Genomic DNA, 20893 nt, shown 5'->3' with positions numbered 1-20893 from the left:
AGTGGTCAGGGGTGTTCACTGATATGCTCACACAAAAATTGCTGCAAAAGATGTTTTCCAACAGCTAAATGCATGGCTATGAATCTGTACCTGAATCTGTAGCCTGATTGACACCATACTTTTCCATCTCAGATGACAGGCTATGAATCTGTGCCTGAATCTGTAGGCTGATTGACACCATACTTTTCCATCTCAGATGACAGGCTATGAATCTGTGCCTGAATCTGTAGGCTGATTGTCTTTTCCATGTCAGATGGCTATATATATTTACAAAATAACATGTTATTTGTTATTTATATCATATCTCAGCAGGCCTACAAACAAAGGTCACAAGAAACTGAACTCATTTAGGTATAGCGGAGTAGAGCATTGTGTTTCATTTTCTATTTGAATAAAGGGGTGTCTGTAAAGATAGTTTGCTTTGAGACACTGGTTGGCACTATAGGCTCAATGATAAGTGATTTGACACCCCGTCAGTCTTCACCACCTCCACCATCACAATGCAAGAAAGCCCAGACTAAACAAACAGCGATGCTCAAGAAGACTTGAAGGACAACCTCAAATTCTGTAAGGATTCTGTGTTTGCATGGGGATAAGGAATTTGCACACAAGAATACAGAGTGCAGCAAAACAGAGTGGTTTTATTTCTGATTCTTTCTGATGTATTTGTAAGATGCTGTACAGCTCATGACAAGGGTTTAAAATTACAAACTGCAATGACTTACTTAAAATACGGTACTACTCAGACATCTTAAAATAGCTCATTGATCATCATCCTGGTATCCGTTGTTGTTTGTTCCAACTGCCATGCGCTTTACACTAGGTGCACTAATGGAAGACTGTGGACTGGCAACTTTGGGAGAACCGGTGGCTCCATATTTTCGACTCTTTTTCTGGGCGAGATTAATGTTTTCTGTGTCATCCTCCATAAAGACATCTGAAGATTCCTCCTTGATGTTTTTTTCCTTGAGGTTAGCCAAAGGATAGATAAGAGGAGTTGTTCAGTCATGTTAACTCTTGCTACTTTTGTGTATGTAAATGAGTGTGTGCATGTGTGTGTTTGTTTTTGTGTATGCATGCTTCTCTCTGTGTGTGTATGTGTGTGTTCGCTTGTGAGTGTGTGTTGGGGGTAATGGAGTGTGTGTTTATGTGTGTGTGTGTGTGTGTGTGTGTGTGTGTGTGTGTGTGCCTGTGTGTGTGTGTGTGTGTGTGTGTGTGTGTGTGTGTGTGTGTTTATGTGCCGTTGTGTGTGTGTGTGTGTGTGTGTGGTTCTGTGTGTGTGCATGTGCCTGTGTGCATGCATGTGTGTGTGTCTTTATGTGTGTGGGTGTGTTTATGTGTGTGGGTGTGTGCGTCTTTATGTGTGTGTGTGTGTTTATGTGTGCGTGTCTTTATGTGTGTGTATTTATGTGAATGTGTGCACTTGCGTGCGTGTGTTTATGTGTGTGTGTGTGTGCATGTGTTTGTGCATGTGTGTCTGTGTGTGTAGGTGTGTGCAACCCTTCACTTAACACTACCATCTACAGGCCGATTGGTGTATAGTCACTAAATGTACACATATTGATTTATTGTATGGCCCCCCATCAGAATTCCACAAAATTTGTGCACATAGTGATCCTACACCTCCAATTTCGTGCCGTTTTGACCAGAGATACCTACATTTTTGCTCTTTTTTGCTTTTTCATTTTTAACTATACAGCAAATTAGTGGTTATGGGATGGGTTGAGATGACCCCTTGAGACCAATGTACAAAACAAATGTGGTCATCGATATTCACAGAAAACTGTGTCCGCCCTATACTCCTTCGCTAGCGTGGCGGTCATAATAAGCGGATAACTTATGAATGTGCTCCTAGCCGTGAAAGTCAAACAGAAATCTGGCACAATGTAGCCTACCTTTTGATCACGCTTAAACTCATCTATGGCATACTGGTATTTAGCAGAGTGTAGTCCAAGGAGACGAGCCAGTTTCTCCCCAAGATAGTCACAGGCTGTTGATGAAAACAATTAAATTACATTTTCATTTTAAGTCCACATTTAGTGTTTGATCAGGGAATCAATTATGGCATTTTTCAATGTCTAGTAGTGTATTCACAGTTATTTTAACAATCTGATAGTTTGTAATACTGTACAGGATTTGTTTCATCATGTCATATACTCACTTTGTAATGACTTTTTCCCAATTTTTGTTCCTAGGAACCGAGAATATTCTCCCCAAGACAGGTTTGTCTAGAACACTCATGTGTAACACACATACGCAAACGTGCACACACGCATGCACACACACACACACAGGAAACTTGAAGTAATAGAATCAGTTCAAACTGTGTTCTATGTGTATTTGAAAATATCACATGTACTTTGTAAACCTAAAACTACAGACACATCACTGCTGCAGTAGCCTTCATCTGTGTTAAGCACAATATTGTTCACAATATATGAACACATACACTCAAACAAATGTGTTGTCCCTATCGAGTGACAGAGGTGTGTTAAAAAACAATGCAAGTTTCGTTGTTTTCAACGCAAGTTGTGTTACTTTCAACGCATATTGTGTAACAAATAAAAAAAGAAACAACACAAATGGTGCTGCCCCTATCTGGACACAGAGATGTGTTAAAAACAACACAAGTTGTGTTATTTTCAACACATTCGTTTTAAGAGTGTAGAATGTTGGATAATATGAGTTTCCCTCCTAAGACTCACTGTGTCCACTGCTTGTGAAAAGGGTTCCTTCTGATTAGCATCTTCATCATTCTCTTCCTCACCCTCACTCTCCTCAAGAGTCTCTCCATTGGCGAAGTAGATGATTCGTCTGTCATGAGATCGATGGTCAAAACTTGTCTCTTGCATGTGGAGACCCTGAGAACGCACACCACATACGAACTACTAGCTCAAATGTAAAGGGGACTTTTTTCACAAAAGCAATAACAAAAACAAAAATAGTGATTCAAATGACTCAAATGCTTCCTGGAATCGTCTGCATCTTGATTGTTTTTTAGTTTGTTTGGTTGGTTGTTTTTTTTTAGGTTTCTGAAGTAAACTTTTGTATAATGATGCATCATTGTCTTTATAAGTTTAAAAGCTCACTTATTTTGTGACAATAACAACTATTAACTTAATATCAGTGCGTCTTTACTCAAAAGTAAACAGAACAGGGGGCTTTGATAACACAATGCACAGACTATCTGTTACTGATTTTGTACCAAAGCATCAACAAATGACGAAAAACAGGTTGGAAAATGTAATGTAAATGTATTCTGACAAAAAATAACCTTGGCATTAGTTATCTTTTTAGCTATAGCCCAAGATGGAGCTCAGCTATACTCTGTAAGAGGAAATTCCTGTTTCAGTCACGTTGGCATGTGACTTATCAGCTGCTCGCATTGCATTATGTGTACAATGACAGGCCACAGTAAAGAGTTACATTGTAGTTATATATCCATTTGTAAGAACATCAAGCTACCAACAAAGCAATATATGTTAAAACAAATCACAGGAGACACTTACTCTTATTAAGTTGTCATTCATCCTCACAAGCTTAATCTGCTTTTCAGAAGTGCAAGCAACACAAGGCGCTGGTCTTCGCTCAGAGTAAATATTGTGTCACATCACTGTGCGACTGATAAGACGTGACGCAGTGGACAAACCGGACTTCCAGGTCCTGTGCCAGCTCTGCAGCCTGACTACCATGCGCTGGTGTTGTAAATCCAGTCGAGTATGATGACATGAGGATGTTTGTGCATCTCTGGTCACCCCGGGCTCCTCCCGTCTCCTCCTCCCGGCAGGGCTCATACCGGCAGTGTGCAGAATGTGGAGGGTCATTGTCAAACGTATTAAGGGAGATAGGTGGTTGTACCAATGGAGTTGGTGCAGTAACTTCGTTTCTTCACGAATACAAAATTCCTCTCAAATTTGATGTGAAACAAATTTATTTAGTCCCACTGTGATGTTGTTTTTGGTTGTTATATGTGCTACACTTTGTGTTTGTACAAGGAGTGGAACTTACACAGGGTGATACAAATCCATTGCTGTGGGCACAGCCTTACCAGGCTATTTGAATACAGCTGTATTGTTAACCAATATGCATGCTTTTCAGAGGAAATAGAGGTTTTCATGAAACACCATTGAATATCTGACCATGATTTGCTTTAATCATGGCCTGCTGTTGTGATCTGCTGTGTATGGTTACTCCGTTTCTCACTCCAATCTAATGTAAAAAAAGATCCTTCTTGTTATTGCAACTGGTATTTAAGCACATGCTGCAAACCATATATCATTCAATGAATGAAGTAGGAGGACAACATGCCGAGACATGGTTACCATAGGGATGTTTTAATTCTCACTGAAGTGCATGTTCATTATGGAAACAGATTAATACATGACAATGACTTTAGGGTTAACTTTCATATACAAGCACACCTTATATAATAGAGTGTACCATTACCCATGTAAATGAATGATTTCATTTCGGTACACAGTTACTAAATAAAATTACAATTGAGTATTTCAATACTTACAACCAGAGAAAAAGAAGCTTGTATCTACAGGACGGTTATTGTTTTTATGTTTTATAATACACCTTGACGTCTCTACATGTGTATGTAGGCCACTTTCAATAAGACAACGGTAAAGTGCAAAAAGCTTTGAAAAAAAGAAACCTCCATCACAAAGTTATTGTAATTTTACAACATGTCACATGATGAGACTTATAACTCAGGCGCTACTACTAAGAGTTATAACACAGCAGTTGGAAGCCAACACAAAACTACGGATACTCAGCAGGGAAAATGAATGTTCAGAAAGCCAGTGGCCAGTGGCATACCAGATATCAGGATACCAAAATTATTAAAGCTAGCAAAGCTTTATCTGTTGGCTTGGAAAAAAATATCCAAATGTGCGGAGTTAACATCTTGCAGCTGTGTACAATACAACAATAATGTGTGCAGCAACTTTCATAAAAGACCCTGTGTCACACTGAATATCACATACTTAAATCTCTTTTGATGTGGCTGATTTGTGGAATAATCCAAGAAATTCTCTCATAACTAGGTCATGGGAATTTGCCAGACATTCAGCAAATTTGACCATACCCACGGGCTCTTGGTGGGAGCCATTACAGGCAGAGAGCCCATATCGGGACCAAGCAGCAGACTGACCTCCCCATGACGAGACAGGGGTGGGGGGCATGGCAACACCATGGCAACACCATGCTGGGACAGCCTCCGCGTGCCAACGATGACATGTTTCACCCTGGCGTCCCACACCATGGGCGCCCAGTCTGGGGGCCATCTTGAAGAGCCCCTGTGGCCGTGTCAAATTTGACTGGGATATTATTGTTCCTCTCGGGATGGGAAACAGCTGGGTCTGTGCTAAACTGCGACCCGAAAAACACAAGCCAGTCCTTGCTCTTGGGCTGCAGCTTGGGGAAATGAATGCCGACGTGACGCTTATGCATCTCGTATGCTGCTTTGAAGGAAGCCTTGGGAAGGGAGATGAATGGTCACATCAAGGTCATTTACAGTAGAGTCCAAGCGAAACGCTAAGCTGCACAGCCAATTTGCATTGCAGACTAAGATTTGTTCAAGAAAAGTTTAACAAAGGACTAGTAGTTGGTGAGTGAGTGTTACATACTTTTTGAAATATAATATATTATACAGATGGGAACCTAGAATGAGAAGGATTCAAATCCTTATGCAGTATTTCACTTGGTCCATAAGTAAACTTAGGCGGGGATCACATTAGCCAGCGGCAAGCGGCCGCAGCAAGCGTAATGTAACGCTCAGACCTTAATAAGTTCTATCTCGTTCCTATGGTAACACAAGCGGTTCGACAACTGAAAACGCTCGCATTGCGGTTTAAAAGTTGAACCAAGTTCAGCGCTCAGCTTATTCAACACTAGCGTTACGCCAGCGTTGCCACCGTTCCGCTGCAGAACCTTAGAGAACAATAGGAAACCTGCTGCTGGCTAATGTGATCCCCGCCTTAATGAAATGTGCTCAGTCTTCCAGAGAAGGAGAAGTTGTAATAACTGCGCTACATTTCTATTATAATGTATAAAATGAGCTACAACGAAAGAACAAGCCACCTCAAACATTATTGATTATAAATCACTACAAATCAAACTAAACAAATGCATTACAATAATGCATGCAGTCTCGGCATGTGATCGACATTTTAAACTTCCAATTTAATGTTTACTTCCACCATCATGAGTTCTTATGAAACTGTCAAGAACATTCACTCAAAAAAAGTATCAACCTTCTGTAAGTCCCACTCAAGAGGCGGGACTAAATCAGGTCTTCAGATAACTCAAACCAGCAAACATTAAGTATTCGGCCTGCCATTGAAACTAAAGCGAGAGGCTTCCTTCACCGTGCAGGGTTTTACTTGCAATGATGCAACCATGACTCCAGTACTGTGGGTTGTGGGGAGTGTGAATGACCTCCTGTGTCTGCTGGGTGAGTTCAGGGATGGGCTTAGGAGATGGTGCAGCCGGTGTCTTTCTGAGGCTTCAGGTCAGGCTCCTTCACCGGCTTCACTTCCTCATCCTGTTTGGACTTGGCCTTCATCAAACACGACAGATACAACATGTTAAAGGTGCAATACATGGAACAGTATTAGTATGTTAAAGGAAAAAAGAGAAACGTGTTTTCCTACAGGAATAGGTTTCAAATGGAGTACTTGCACAGCGCATCTTTAAATGGAGAGTTAAAACATCACAAGGGCAATGCAAAAATCAAAACCCAAATAGTTTCAGCTTTGGGCTCTGTAAAACATCTTGCGAGAATTTAAATAGTATTGACACTGTATAAATAAAATCGAATTGAATGAACTTGAAAATAATACCGAAAGGTAATGCATAATGCAACACCTTCGACATGATCTGAACATAAAAAACCTGGACATGCTTTACATTCCTCAAGTGCACAGTTACCTTCTCGTCCTTGGCTCCCTTGGTGAGGTCGAAGGTGGCATAGACCTCCGGGGTACACTGGTCGCTCACGGGAGGAAATTCGAAGCCAATGGGCTCAGCCAGGCCATAGCTAGCCTTCAGCTCCAGTGATGGGGCCTCAGCTGGAACCTTGTGGAAATATCTGGGGGGGAAAACCCGAAACATTTAAACCACTAATTTAAATTGTGGGCAAAGTGCAAAGTCAATCAGAAAGCAAAGTTCTTCTGCATGAACTAGAAATATGGTGAGGCATGTGGGCAGCTGGTCGCAGACACACGACTAATTTGCACTTTGCCCAGAATTCAAATTAGGGCCCCCTAATCAAAACCTCACATCTGAGTAAAGTTCCTTTCTGGAACTTAAAACCAGAAGAGGAAGAAGAGGAGGAAGACGATGACGATGTAAAAGATGTGAAGTGCAGAACATGACTACGATTATACAGCTCTGGAAAAAATTAAGAGACCACTGCACATTTTTCTGATGTCATCCTAGAGTTGCTGAGTGACATTCGAATTAGTTGACCGTCATATTCCAAATTAAGAGACCAGTGCAAATCTGAATATGACCGTCAACTCATTCGAATGTCACTCAGCAACGGTAGGATGACATCAGAAAAATGTACAGTGGTCTCTTCATTTTTTTCCAGAGCTGTAAATGCGATTGCAAATAAGACGAGTCAGAAGCAAGTATAGCATCCAAATGAGAAGGCAAAACAAGGGAGGAATATTGTGAGCTCAAGCATAGGAAGCAAGTGAAAGGAGCAGAAGACAAAGCCGACGTCTGTGTCCAGGAGCTTGAGGTCTGGACTCACATGAAGCCGTTCTCCCTCTGGCACTTCTCCAGCGTGTTCTTGATGAGGCCTCCGAGCTTCAGGAAGAAGAGCTGCTCGGAGGGCTTAGCTGTGGTGCCGGGGCCCTTGGTCTGACGGTACTCTTTACACAAAGCCTCAGCCTTGGAGTAACCTACAGTACGAGAACAAGGGGTTGCACTCATTACTGAGTTTTTTTCTCTCTTCTTGATTTTCTGCTTTGTGATGAAGCCTTTACAACAGGAATGGACTAACACTTCTAGTAAGTAAACACATGCTCCACCGCATATTTTCAAAATTGGCGCTATATTATTGACTTCTGTCAGAGAACCGATTTCTGGCCTCATACCTACGGTACCTGACTGATTCTTTTTTTATTATTGTGTTACATGTTCCAAATGTAAAGCACTTGGAGCTGCATTCTGTGTATGAAAGGTCTGTGTATGAAAGGCCTGTGTATGAAAGATATTAAATCTTTAAGAGATTAGTCATGTGAATTTGTTATTTTATCATCCTGTTTATGTTGTATCTATCTATCTATTGCACAAATAAATGAGAGATTGTAGAGATTTGTCTTCTCGCTGAGATGCACTCACATTTTTCTGCTTCCTGCAGAGACCTTATAGCTTCTCCACACTTGTCACTGGCAAGGAGAGTCTGCCCGTGGTAGCAATATGCCTGCCATGTCAAAGGAAGGTGTGAATGTCAGCATTCCGAATTATGCAGAATCTATGCAAAAACTAACCAAGGGACAGGAAGGAGAAAGACCAAATATACAGCAGGCTAACTGGGTCCACAGTGAAAGATGTGAATAATTTTATGTCAGTTATTTTCTATGGTGTATGTGCATGTGTATATTTATATTTTCTAGATATGTCATAATATTGTGATCTCACATAGGCCATGTAGAAGTGCTGCTTGAGTTGAAGGTACTTCCTCCACTTGCTACTGTAGTCAGGCTCCAAAGTGTTCAGTGTGTGATCTGTGAAAAAAAACAACAACAATAATAAGATTGGAAATTAAGGAATCAAGAAATATTGATTGAATATGATTGTACACTTAAAGGTTGTATCAGTGATGGCAGGTAACGTCACTTCTGTTGATGTTTAAACAAAACAGAGAGCTAGCTCGCTACTCCCTCCCCCTCCCTCTCGTGCAATTGAAACTCTCCTGAACGCGCATCTCGTCAGTTATTGGTTGGAACACTTTATTTTGCCTTTGAGTGGTTGGCAACACTTGTTGATAACATTTGTTTTTGTGCGCAGATCTCAGAGCCTAGGCTGCCTACAGAGACACGTTTTTTGACAGCCTGCTTATGGGGCGGGCAGCTAGCGGATCGTTAGTAAAGATTGGATGAATGTGATCATTTATGTTTGGGCCTTTTTTGGGCCTGAAATCGCTGATACAACCTTTAAACCTGCATGAATGCCTTCAAGTAAAACATGACAACCGAAAGGTACACTACTACAGGTCTGATGGCTTAGGTGAGTTGAATCACCCAGTCTATTTAAAGGAGAATTCCGGCGATTTTGTCACATACCGGTAGATCTCTGTATCTCAACGTCACCGAGCACTGTTCATGAGGCCCCAGGTTCATGCCACCAGATTGTAGCCCTGTAGCTGCATGGTAGCTCTAGCTGTTGGCTGCAGCAACTCGAGCTAGGCAGTACCGATTGTTTTCTTTTTTTTTCGTACGGACAGCACTCTGTGACTTCGAGAAAAAGAGATCTATGTGAAAAAACGTGAAAAAACCAAAGGGAAACCTCACCAGCCTTCTGATAGAAGTTGGCGGTCTCAAATGCTAAGGATGCGATGAGATTGGCATTATGCTTCAACTCGATGGCTCTGGCAATAGTCACTGCAAAACACAGATGAACAAAACAACATTTGTCATGGTTATGGCTATGTTCCATGTTCTAGCTTCTGAGGGAAAAAAACAGTCGCTTACTCTGAACCCAAACATACATTTTAGGAAAGTCCCACACATTAGTTGGACAAACTGGAAAGTACCACACAAGTGTCGGACAAAACAATTACAACTAGAAAATTTAATTTCGAGGAAATTACCAGTGCATGAAAATATAAATATACTGCATATTAAAATAAAATGCCAAACAAACTTGTATTTGGAAACAGTTGGCAGGAGTCATAGTTGATAACAACTGACCGTTGAAATGGCTGAACAGTTAAATAGTTGAGTAGTTTAAATAGTTAAATTATTTAATAGTGAATTATTGTAGTGAAGACATTTATTTTGAAACAGTTGTGGGCAGAGGAAATAGTAGTCTTAAGAGAGCCAGATTGTATGCTTAAAGCCTGAGACAGAGTATATAGTTTAAAAGTTGAATGTAGATAGTGTAATCAAAGATCCGCTTTAACCCTCTCTGGTGTAATGGATGTTGATAGACAGAAAGTTGAATGGATGTTGATAGGCAGATTGTTTAATGGATGTTGATGGATAGTTTAATGGGTGGATGAGTGAATGGTTTGAAGAGGATGAATGGATAGAAAGTTGGATGGAATGTGCCTTATATCCTTGTAGAATGGATAGAGAACAGAGAGTTGAACAGAGAGTTGGCCTAGTTAAGCAGGAAGCAGTTGATACAGGTGCAATCTGTTTAACTGGCCCTTTGATGGGTCCTAGTTGAGCAGCTGGAAGTTGATACAGTTGCAAATCAAGTTAATTAGTCTATTGTGATGTCATAGTGCTAATGTAAAGTCTATGGGGAAAAATAAGCTTGTTTTTTGTTAATATCTCAAAAAGTATAAAGTTTACAAAAGTGAAAAATACATTCCTCAAGTGTCCTTTTCAAGACCTATGTTACAAAGTTTGAACGAAGTTTCTACGTTAAACGGTTGAAGCTGAATTAGACGCAGAAATTTGGTGGGAAGAAGAAGAAGAAGAAGAAGAAGAAGAAGAAGAAGAAGTAGAAGAAGACTTTGGATAACAGAACAGTGCATTTTCATGCACTGTAATTATCAAGGCAATGTAAGGACAACAGAACAGAGATATCCAGATGCTTCACTCTTTTTGAGCACACCTACAGTAAAGCCACATCTTTTGGAATTCCGTCATTAGACACTTCATGCAAGCGAAAGGGTGGTGAGTATGGATCTACCTTCCTGGGCCTCAGCTTGGCACTGGACGATGTAGGTGTCAATCACCCTGGGCTCCAGATCCCTCCCCTTCTCGGCTGGGGTGATGAGGCGGGGGATGTGGGTCTCCTAAGAAGTGGTGACGGAACCAACACACAACAAAGTCAGGAAGCATATTTGGACATTAGAGTTTAAAAGAAGTTCAAATTAAGTTTTGCTAAATATTATCATACTGTCTGCCTCTGAATGAGTTTACAGAATGACTTCATGAAATCCCTGTAGTAAGTTTAATATGTGAAGCAGATTAAAAAATGCATAGACATGTGAGAAACTCATATACTGTATCATGCTTTACATTGTTATAGATACATAAAAATCAAAATTGCATTTCATTTGCACCTCTACACAATAATGTTGAATTTTTAATCTGATAAACTAACTAAACTGCTACATTTATATTATTCTGGTAAGTGATAGATGAACTATAAGTAAATACAACTCTATGGACATAACTGCTGCCTTTAACATATTTGCTGTAATTATGAAATTACAAACAAAATACCTTTAGATGTTTGAAAATTCCAGCTGCAACTTTCAGGCTTTTATGAACTATTTTGGCCTCATCCTCCGTAACACTGCCAAAGGGAAGATAATATCATGAATCACAAATACAACAATAACATAAACTTTTTGAAAACTACTCGTCTGTCACTATGGCACAAAAAGCTTACTTCTCTTTGCCTGCCAATCTTGAGGCATACTTGGAGTACCAGACTGCAACGTTGAATCCCATCGAAACCAATTCAAACACTGCATCCTGCTGAGCACTGTGTGATATTGAGTGTATTAACATTATGTCTAACTTAACTTATGTATAACTTGAATCACAGGCATATCAGAATTGTTTATTGCCACGTTTTTATCTATAACACATCACAGTATGTTATGCAAGTAAACTACTTTAGTAGTATTAGGGGCTGTTTATCAAAACCCATTTTAGCATAGCAGTGGATGTAACAAGACGGGTTGGAAAGAGCATTTCTCAATTTCAATGTGTTATGATCTTGACACAGCTGACATGAAACACAGATGGATTAAAATTGTACATTAAGGGGAGGGGGGGGGGGGTCATTTTGGGTTAGAGGCTACATAATTGCTTGTAACAGGGATGAGTAGGCTGTGTGGACTACCAAAAGTTATGCCACTTATAATAACATGTCAAAGATATTACCTCGCAGCGTTGCCTTGTAAAGTATCAGTCCACTTGAAGTTCTGAATGTACCGCAGTTTGTTCTCTTGTGTGGTACCATCCAGATAAGCAATGAACCCTGCATCATTGCCAGCCATTTACCAGCAGCCACAAAAACACATTAGCAACACAAGACATACAGAGGTTTTGGTTAGCAAAGCAGGCATACAAACACTCACCCAAGAAGGTGAAGTGACTGCCTTCTTAATTGGCAAGCCTCACATATATACAGCTACAGAACTGGGAGCACTCACCTTGTAATAGAGAGAAGTATGCATCAGTGGCATTCTTCATAATCTCCGGGGTACAGGTGACATCTGTGAACATCTCTAGAAGTCTTGCCCTGGTTGTTCTCAGGTCACTGAGGACGATAATGACACAGTAAATACCAACGATTTATTTACGCACTAATGCTAGAGCAAGGGTTCTGTAAACCTTGTTTGCAATGTGGTCCATTCATGACCACTTAAACAATGCATTAAGTGTTGACAGGTGTAGCTCACATTCTTAATGATGTTTTTCTTTTTTAATCACTTGACAAATATAATCAGGAACAAAGACAAGATATAATCTAGTCCAAAGGTTGGCATAGCCTACTTCACATACTTGCATATTTTGTTAGCTGCAGGACTCCCAGCAATTCCATACAAATTGAACGAGACTGGTGCTGTGGCTTTCAAAGGATTTCGATGAAACCAGTGTGCCATTTTGACAGTATTACAAACCAAGCTGCTGGAAGAATAGAGGTAAATATGTCAAAAACAGGGGTGGTTTAACTGTAGTCAGGTGTTACATTACAGAGAACTATGGCTTAGAAAAACCTGGATATCATATCACCTTTATAATTTAGAAAGGCATTGCTGGAACGACACGACACATTTCCATTTGAGTTAGAAAAAATAGACGAGAACAGACTAAAAGGCAAAACGGTTAAAGCCAAGTCAGCTGGCAGGAATCTACTAAGCAGTGTGTGGTCAAAAAAGTAATTAGCCAGCTAGCTAATGTTAATTACTACACCGTAACATGACACATTTTATTAGCCTCAGATCTATACCTCAAAACACAGTTTACACTCCGTAAGACTAACATTAACGTTAACGTCTAGCTTCAAGTCAGGATAAAAAGCATCGTTACGTAAGCATCAAAAGTGGCAGGAACGGAATGTGTAACTAGCAAGCTAGCTAACATCAGTTAAAGGTTGGCTAATGTAAACAAGTCTCGAAGCAAGCGTTTCATCAAAAAATAGCGACGCAGTACAAAGTAGCAACAGTGATATATCTCAGATCAAAAGCGTCAGGCACAAATTCTATATGTCAGCTTTATATCAGACAAAAGACCTGTCAAACCTTAGATCCCTAAATTGTAGCTCCCGATAATTCAATACAGGAAATAAAACAATGAATAAAAAATGTATCTTCCTGTACTACGTTCTGTGACGTACCATTGATTCCTATTGGTCGTTTGCTAACATTACGTAATGCGCTAACTCTTTGATTGGATAAGCGCATGTGCTTTACCACTGATATAATCGCCCATTTCCTGCAGTTGTATTTGTAGTTCTTGGTTCACTTTGGAAGATGCCACATACATACCTAAATGAATGTGGTCTGTCTGGGTGATGTGTGTCCCTGATTAAGTTGTAGATGTTCCAAGCAAACCCGTGACAACATCAAAGACGTATTTTAAGAATTTAAGACTATGCCTAGAACATTCATGTCTTATCTTATCACTACCACATTATCTCCTAGTGAGAAAAAAACAAACACAAATCAGTAGCCTATAGAGCTACTGAATGTTGTCAATTTTATATTATACTGTGAAAGCACACAGTAACTTGATAGTCGCACAGCCACATTGAGTGGGTGTGGCACATACAATTCTTAAACCAGTTAAACTTAAGTGTCCATCTGCTTAATTGCACGATTTACTCTGTATATGAAAATTATGCTTTATTTTCACTTTATTTGTGTGTACCTTATAGGCGACGTGTTAATAGTATCCCACTGTAAAGGACTGCCCACTAAACAGTATAGGCCCTATGCTCCAAGGGGCAGGACTTCCTTTCTCAACGAATGCGGTTTGGATGCACCAGCAGAAGGGCTTGGTCAGTGTGGAGGGTAGCACCGGTCTATCTGTGAGCTTGTAGTCAGCTAGCTACCTGGGAAACAGACGATGCAGGGTGGGAAATAGTATCTCACCGGCAATGTTAACCTGAAACGTTTTGTGCATCACCACTACGGGAAAATGTCCGATGTCACCAAGATCATCCAGAAATGGCACGCAAGTTTCAAAAAAGGCACGGACTTTGATTCGTGGGGACAGTTAGTTGAGGCAATTGATGAATATCACATGTAAGTTGCAAAAATAATCTTTTATAATTAATTATCATATCAGCGGGCGGTGGAGTCGTAGGAATAGGCTGTTACACAAAAGAAGGTTGATCGGGTTTTCATTTCTATGTTGCTGTGCTATCAAGTTGAATTGTTATAGGCTACCCAATGAAGGGCTATCTCTACGTGGACAACGCACACTAACGTGTTGATATCACTACTCCAATGCGTAAACACAGACAAAGTAGTAGCCTAGGCATGCTATGTTTTAATGCGAGGCCGTACCTGCATGTAACCGGTGCGCTTTACCAAACTGAGGGTGCTGTACGATCTCGCCTGTTGTGAAAATGTTGTGATATTTCGGTATCCAGGCCTCTAAAACTATCCAAAGTCGGTGCATTCCGCAAGTTATGGACTCTCTCAATTCGCTCTCTCAAAACGAAATTAGGCGCCACACCCTCTCATTGGTATGGGTGGAACTTTAGTTCACATGTCAGATGTCATGTCATGTTGGTCATCCGTCTTATGTTTGTTTGTTTCTTGTTGTTGTTTTCTCACTGACTAGTCATTGGAAAACACGCATTGTTTGAAATTTCACGGGAAGCTTTGTTTTACATTGCCTAAACAAGGACTTTTGGCTGTTGTGTTGCGTAGGCTACTCTCTTGTAAAATATTTTATCACCAGTAGGTGGCGAAGGAGGACCAACAGAGTCAGAGTCGTAGAACAGAGTGACTAGCTGTAACTGCTGCGGAACTTACATTAATTGTATAGCCTATGCATGTGATAATCTATCTGTAAGATACACTGTATTCTTGGCTTTGTCCTGCGTTTCATGAATGCATGTTTTTTTCTATTGCGTGGACATTTTATGGATTGACTTTTGCTTTTTCCTTAATGGCAACTGATTATTTCCAGAATTGTATGCTTTGTCAGAATGAAACAAACCCTTATCAGGTACAAAAGGGGTTTCCACCTCAATGTGACAGATAAGGCATGTTGGTAGTCTGCTTATTTGGTGTCAGGACAAATGTGATGTGCCTATTTTAAGAAATATTACAACCCCAAAACAGAGAAAGTTGGGACGTTGTGTAAAATGTGAATAAAAACAGAACTTAATAATCTGCAAATCTCTTAAACTCATATTTAGTTGCAAAAAGGACACAGACAACACATCAAATGCTGAAAATCACAAACTTGACTATTTCATGGAAAATATGTTAATTTTATACCAGCAATATGTTTCAAAAAAAGTTTGGACGGAAATAACAAAATGCTGGAAAAGTTGTGTAATGATAAAGAAAACCAAAAGGAGGAATGTTTCACAACTAATTAGGGTAACTGGCAACAAGATTGGGTATGAAAAAGAGCATCCCAGAGAGGCAAGGTATCTTAGAAGTAACGATAGGTGTATTCATCACTCTGTGTAAACTTGTGTGCACAAATTAAGTATTGTAAAGTATTTGGGGAGTTCATCATCTACAGGACATAATATTATTAAAACATTCAGAGATCCAGAGATATCTTTGCAAACAAGGGAAAGAGCTGAAAAACAAATTGTATGGCTGTGGTCTTTTGGACCTCAGATGGCACTGCATCAACACCAGACCTGTTTCCAGACCTGTCTGGGCTCAGGAAAACCTGATAACCATTGTCTGTGTGCACAGTTTGATACTCAATTCAAAAACTGCAGCCAAAATTGTATTAAGATATACAGAAAATACCACTGTCTTATCTGGGCCTAAAATGGACTGAGGTATAACATGGAAAAAGGTCCTGTGGTCTTTTTGGAAATCATGGACTCATCTGAGCTATAGAGGAGAGGGCCTATCCAAGTATCCAACCTATCCAACTTGTTTTAGTGCTCAGTCCAAAACCCAACATCTATGATCGTGTGGAGGAGCATTAGTGCCTACAGCATGGGCATCTTGCACATTTGGCAAAGCACACTCAATTCTGAATGATGTATACAGGTTTTGAGCAACATACTATCTCCAGGGAAGACCTTGAATATTTCAGAACCACAACGCCAAATTGAATTCTGCACATATTTAAACAATATTTTTCCATATATAGCCCAGGTGCTAAAATGGTCTGTCTGCAGTCCAGATTTGTCAAATTAGGTGCATAATGGAATGGAAAACATGACAAAGAATACCCCATACTGTTAAGCAACTGAAATCCTATATCGGGGAGTAATGGGACAACATTTCATTCTTAAAACTCTCCTCAGTTCCTAAACATTTACAGAATTTTGGTGAAGCAGCACAGTGGGAAACATTCCCTGTATCAACTTTTTTTTAAACATGTTGCTGGCATCAAATTCAAAATGAACATATGTTTTCAATGAAATAGTCAAAATTTTCATTTTCAGCACAGGGTTTACAAGACTTATTATGTTTTTATTTGCATTTTACATAATGTCCCAACATTTTCTGATTTGGGGTTGTATTTATTTTGTAATGTAAGGCTATGAAACAATATCTCTCTTGACCCATAACATGTGTAATGATATATCCCACAAGTTGACACATTCACTCTTATAATGTCTTTTTGTAGACTTGCAAGGCAATTACAGAAAGAAGTTCAGTCAACCAATTCACACGACTTTTCAGAGGATCAAAAGGTTTGGCTTTTTTTTTTATTCCCTAAATGTATCTCTGCAGGTATAGTTTTGTGGAGAAAGATTTGAGCCATGTGAAGGGAAATAAGAAAGATATAAGCCTAATATTACTACTTTTCCATGTACTGACAAATAGAACACCTTTAGGTTTTCTTGAATAAGTCAACATATTGAAACTGTAACATTGACTCATGTCTTTTTTGACAGAAAACAATTGGAAAATTATCAACATGTCTAGAAATGCGATGTGCTTCTCTACAGGTATGTACAATGATGGTCAGACCTTCCTGTCAAGTATATTTGAGGTTTTGATGGCCTAGAGTGTTAAGTGTCAATACCTATGTCCAAATGTGTTTAGAATGCACAGTCCGAAGAGGAATTCAAATTGGAGGACCTAAAGAAACTGGAACCCAGTAAGTGAATGCATGTAATCTAGGGATGTAATGGTACACAAAAATGACAGTTCGGTGTGTACCTCGATGGGTTTATTTTCGGTACAGTAAGCCTGTTTATACTGCTAACCTAAAATTTACTGACAATGTTGCTGATGCACAACGGCAATAGCATTTTTAAAAGGTGTCAGAAAAAAAAAGTTTTTGACATTAATTAACTAAACTGACTTATGATCTCCCACTTAATATGTTTGTGTAAGTACTCAAATTTGAAACATGGTCCGCAAACAAAAAAGTCTGTTGATTACTGTTAAGGACTGCATTTGGTACATCTGTACCTAACGTCCTGTACCTAAACGGTTCAGTATGAATATGTGTACCTTTACTCCCCTAATGTAAACTTATCATTCCTAGCAATCAATGTATCATAAGCTAAATGGATTGGTAAGGCTGAAATAAGACTGAAACACATGCTGGGTTTTGTTATCTGTTTTTGTAATCTGTTATTTCTGTTTCAGTCATAAAGAACATTCTCACGCACAACAAAGATTTTCCTTTTGATGTACAGCCAGTGCCTTTAAGGTAAATGTTGAGCAAATTCAAATTCGATCTAGTCCCAAATCTCTATGATGTTGGTTAAGAAAGATGCTTTGTTTTATATTCTCGATTGGAAACAAATTACACATGACATCTTTATACATCTGAGGCCAGTGAAAGAAGTCGAAAACAAGCCTAATAGCTGTTGTGTTGCTGTTTTGACTGGCAGAAAAATCCTTGCTCCAGGAGAGGAGGAGAATCTGGAGTTGGAGGAGGAAGAGGACACTGCCGCTGGGGCCGGGTCACCAGAGTCCTTTCCTTCCAGAGTGCCCGGTAGGCTCATCATGCAAACATACACTCTTAAAATGAATGTGTTGAAAACAACACAACTTGCCATGTTTTTAACACATCTCTGTGTCCAGATGGGGACAACAGTTTGTGTTGTTTCGTTTTTTTTATTATTTGTTACACAAAATGTGTTGAAAATAACACAAATTGCATTGTTTTTTTTAACACATCTCTGTGTCCAGATAGGGGAAACACATTTGTTTTAAGAGTGTATATGCATGACCCTTCTGGGACTTGCTCTTCAGTAGCCCTGTATTGTACTGCAAAATGTCTTTTTGCAAGTAACACCTGTGCTAGTGTCAAGAAATATGTAAAGTGAAATTTAGACTGTGACTTTTTTGCCTCCGGTTTGGGGAAGCTGACCCCATATATTCAGACCTCCTTATGTATGAGGCAACTCTGCCTGTCTTGATGCAAGAGGATTGCAACAGCTTGTTGGCTTCACTATCCAGAAAACCACCCTACGAGTGGTTATTGAGCTTTTAAGAGTGGTGTCTTGTCTTAAACAGCCTTTGCCAAATACCTGTGTTGACAAAGGATGATAACTGCTGCTTTTGTCAATGGTGTTCTATGTCCATTTCATGAGCCTCTTTTCCTCCTCTTCATCGCTGTCGTCCTCCTCCTCCTCCTCCTCTTTGTTGGTGATATGCATGGCTTCATTACTCTTGTCTTCGCTGCCTGCCATTCACAGCTATGCAAGGTATGCCCATGTGAATTCAGCTGGAATGGCCTTCTGCCATTATTGTGGTTAACATGCTCTTACTGACATAAACAGATGGCTCTGAAGTGCTTTAGGAAGAAATGAAAGTGCCTTTTAACATTTCTGCACAGGCACTCTGCTGCCGCGGTTACCGTCGGAGCCTGGGATGACACTACTCACATTAAAAATCGAGAAGATCGGGCTGAAGGATGCAGGGCAGTGCATTGACCCCTATATGACCGTCAGTGTAAAAGGTACAACCATGCACCCAGAATAGGAATGTGCATATCGCAACATGATATATGCAATGTGAAAATAACACATGTAATGTTTATGTGAATGTGCTATAGCACAAGAGAGATACAGATCATATCGATCATCGTTTAGGTAATGTGAAAAGAACACACTGTACTTGCATGCAGTGGACTGTTTTGAAAGTTGCTTTTTCTTCTGCAGATCTGAATGGTGTTGATGTGAACCCAGTCCAAGACACGCCAGTTGCTACTCGGAAGGAGGACACCTATATTCACTTCAACATAGATGTTGAGATCCAAAAACACGTTGAAAAACTACCAAAAGGTGAGAAATCATATACATCTCTTGCAGAATTCCCAGAATTCTGTATAGAAAATGTATGACCTGGAGAGACATTTTGAATGTGTCAAGATATACTTTTATGATTTTAGGGGCAGCTATCTTCTTTGAATTCAAGCACTACAAACCCAAGAAAAGGTTCACCAGCACAAAGTGTTTTGCCTTTATGGAAATGGACGAGATTAAACCTGGCCCCATTGTGATCGAGTTGTGAGTATTGATTTTACCCTCTATGTTGAATGTTCTGTCTACAAGATTGTAGGTGCTTTTAACTGAGCACCTTGAACGCAAGCAGTACACAAACATCAACGAAAATCCATTCATTTCTTCTCTGACTTCATTCAACGACCAGGTACAAGAAGCCAACTGACTTCAAAAGGAAGAAACTCCATCTCTTGACGAAGAAACCACTCTACCTTCACCTCCATCAAACTTTGCACAAGGACTGAGCTCCGGCAAAGGAGTATGTGGGACATCAAATAGCATATCAACACGCCCACAACATGGAAATGGTTTTCAACAAAACACCGACAAGTTTTTTTTTTTTTTTGGTTCACCTCCAATCTCAGCAATACGATATCTACTGTTTCACAGACAGCTCTGCAAGACAAAGGGCCCAAAAAACGGAGTCGCAGACAGATGGAACAAACTTGACTTGTGGTCGAATTTTGGTTTTCATCGTTGTCGCATGTCCTCTGAAAAAAAAAAGGAGATGTTAAGTCATCTTAGCAACCACTTTCATCTCAGTAGTCTTCCTTGTGCACTCCTTATAAAAAACTCGAGGTTGTTGTGTTTGCGAGAATAAAATGAAGTTGAACGTATCCAGTACTTTCTTTGAGAGTTCAAAGAGAGCCATGGCATTTTTGGGGGGAAAAAAAGATGTCATTTTGCATCAAAGGGCTTGAGGGTCTGCATGACACTAAAATGGGTATACTTTTTGTTTAACTATTAATGTGCCGTTTCTACCATATGAAGTGGTTAACCCTAAATCTTTAATCATGCTGTCCACATCTGTGTTGTATTACTTGACGTTTGATTTTAGATTTTATTTTTGTAATATCAGAAATACAAGGCTAATGGCTGACTCTGCTAATGTTCGGTGCATCTGATTGTGTGTGTGTGTGTGAGAGTGTGTTTGAGTGATGTGTTCATCTGCACGGATGGTCCAGAATGTTGTTGTTTGGCAGAGAGGCTTGATGACCGTTGACTATTTACACTGCTTTCATTTCTAATAAATGACAATGCTGCTTGACCCTTTCGGTTG

The 20893-nt window shown here is 39.9% G+C and overlaps 3 protein-coding genes across 5 annotated transcripts; 1 reads left to right on the top strand and 2 right to left on the bottom strand.

The window, feature by feature from the left end:
* Positions 1-621: 621 nt before the first annotated feature.
* On the bottom strand, positions 622-3647 carry LOC121711695 (protein FAM177B). Its single transcript, XM_042095502.1, has 5 exons — positions 3510-3647; positions 2706-2861; positions 2162-2228; positions 1896-1990; positions 622-965 (listed from the first exon to the last, which is right to left on the bottom strand). Exons 1-5 carry the CDS (start codon positions 3528-3530, stop codon positions 762-764), a joined length of 543 nt encoding a protein of 180 aa, XP_041951436.1. The 5' UTR covers positions 3531-3647; the 3' UTR covers positions 622-761.
* A 666-nt stretch (positions 3648-4313) lies between these two features.
* On the bottom strand, positions 4314-13542 carry brox (BRO1 domain and CAAX motif containing). 2 transcript variants are annotated; one of them, XM_042094218.1, is made up of 13 exons: positions 13454-13542; positions 12714-12836; positions 12362-12468; positions 12090-12186; positions 11590-11685; positions 11421-11493; positions 10882-10987; positions 9531-9620; positions 8659-8744; positions 8359-8440; positions 7766-7916; positions 6937-7096; positions 4314-6565 (listed from the first exon to the last, which is right to left on the bottom strand). In XM_042094218.1, exons 2-13 carry the CDS (start codon positions 12812-12814, stop codon positions 6479-6481), a joined length of 1236 nt encoding a protein of 411 aa, XP_041950152.1. In that variant the 5' UTR covers positions 12815-12836; positions 13454-13542; the 3' UTR covers positions 4314-6478. The 2 variants fall into 2 exon arrangements, with proteins under 2 accessions (XP_041950152.1, XP_041950151.1); XM_042094217.1 differs by having other exon boundaries at positions 12714-12839; positions 13454-13490.
* A 623-nt stretch (positions 13543-14165) lies between these two features.
* aida (axin interactor, dorsalization associated) lies at positions 14166-20881 on the top strand. 2 transcript variants are annotated; one of them, XM_042094219.1, is made up of 11 exons: positions 14167-14458; positions 16995-17061; positions 17266-17319; positions 17417-17471; positions 17969-18032; positions 18217-18320; positions 19027-19035; positions 19167-19289; positions 19492-19614; positions 19722-19839; positions 19982-20881. In XM_042094219.1, exons 1-11 carry the CDS (start codon positions 14352-14354, stop codon positions 20076-20078), a joined length of 921 nt encoding a protein of 306 aa, XP_041950153.1. In that variant the 5' UTR covers positions 14167-14351; the 3' UTR covers positions 20079-20881. The 2 variants fall into 2 exon arrangements, with proteins under 2 accessions (XP_041950154.1, XP_041950153.1); XM_042094220.1 differs by lacking the exon at positions 19027-19035 and having other exon boundaries at positions 14166-14458.
* Positions 20882-20893: the final 12 nt, after the last annotated feature.

Source organism: Alosa sapidissima, chromosome 6 (assembly GCF_018492685.1).
Source record: "Alosa sapidissima isolate fAloSap1 chromosome 6, fAloSap1.pri, whole genome shotgun sequence".
In the NCBI taxonomy this organism is placed as follows: Eukaryota; Metazoa; Chordata; class Actinopteri; order Clupeiformes; family Clupeidae; genus Alosa; species Alosa sapidissima.
Note: the sequence above shows the minus strand (reverse complement) of the source record. Positions and strands in the feature narration are given on the sequence as shown.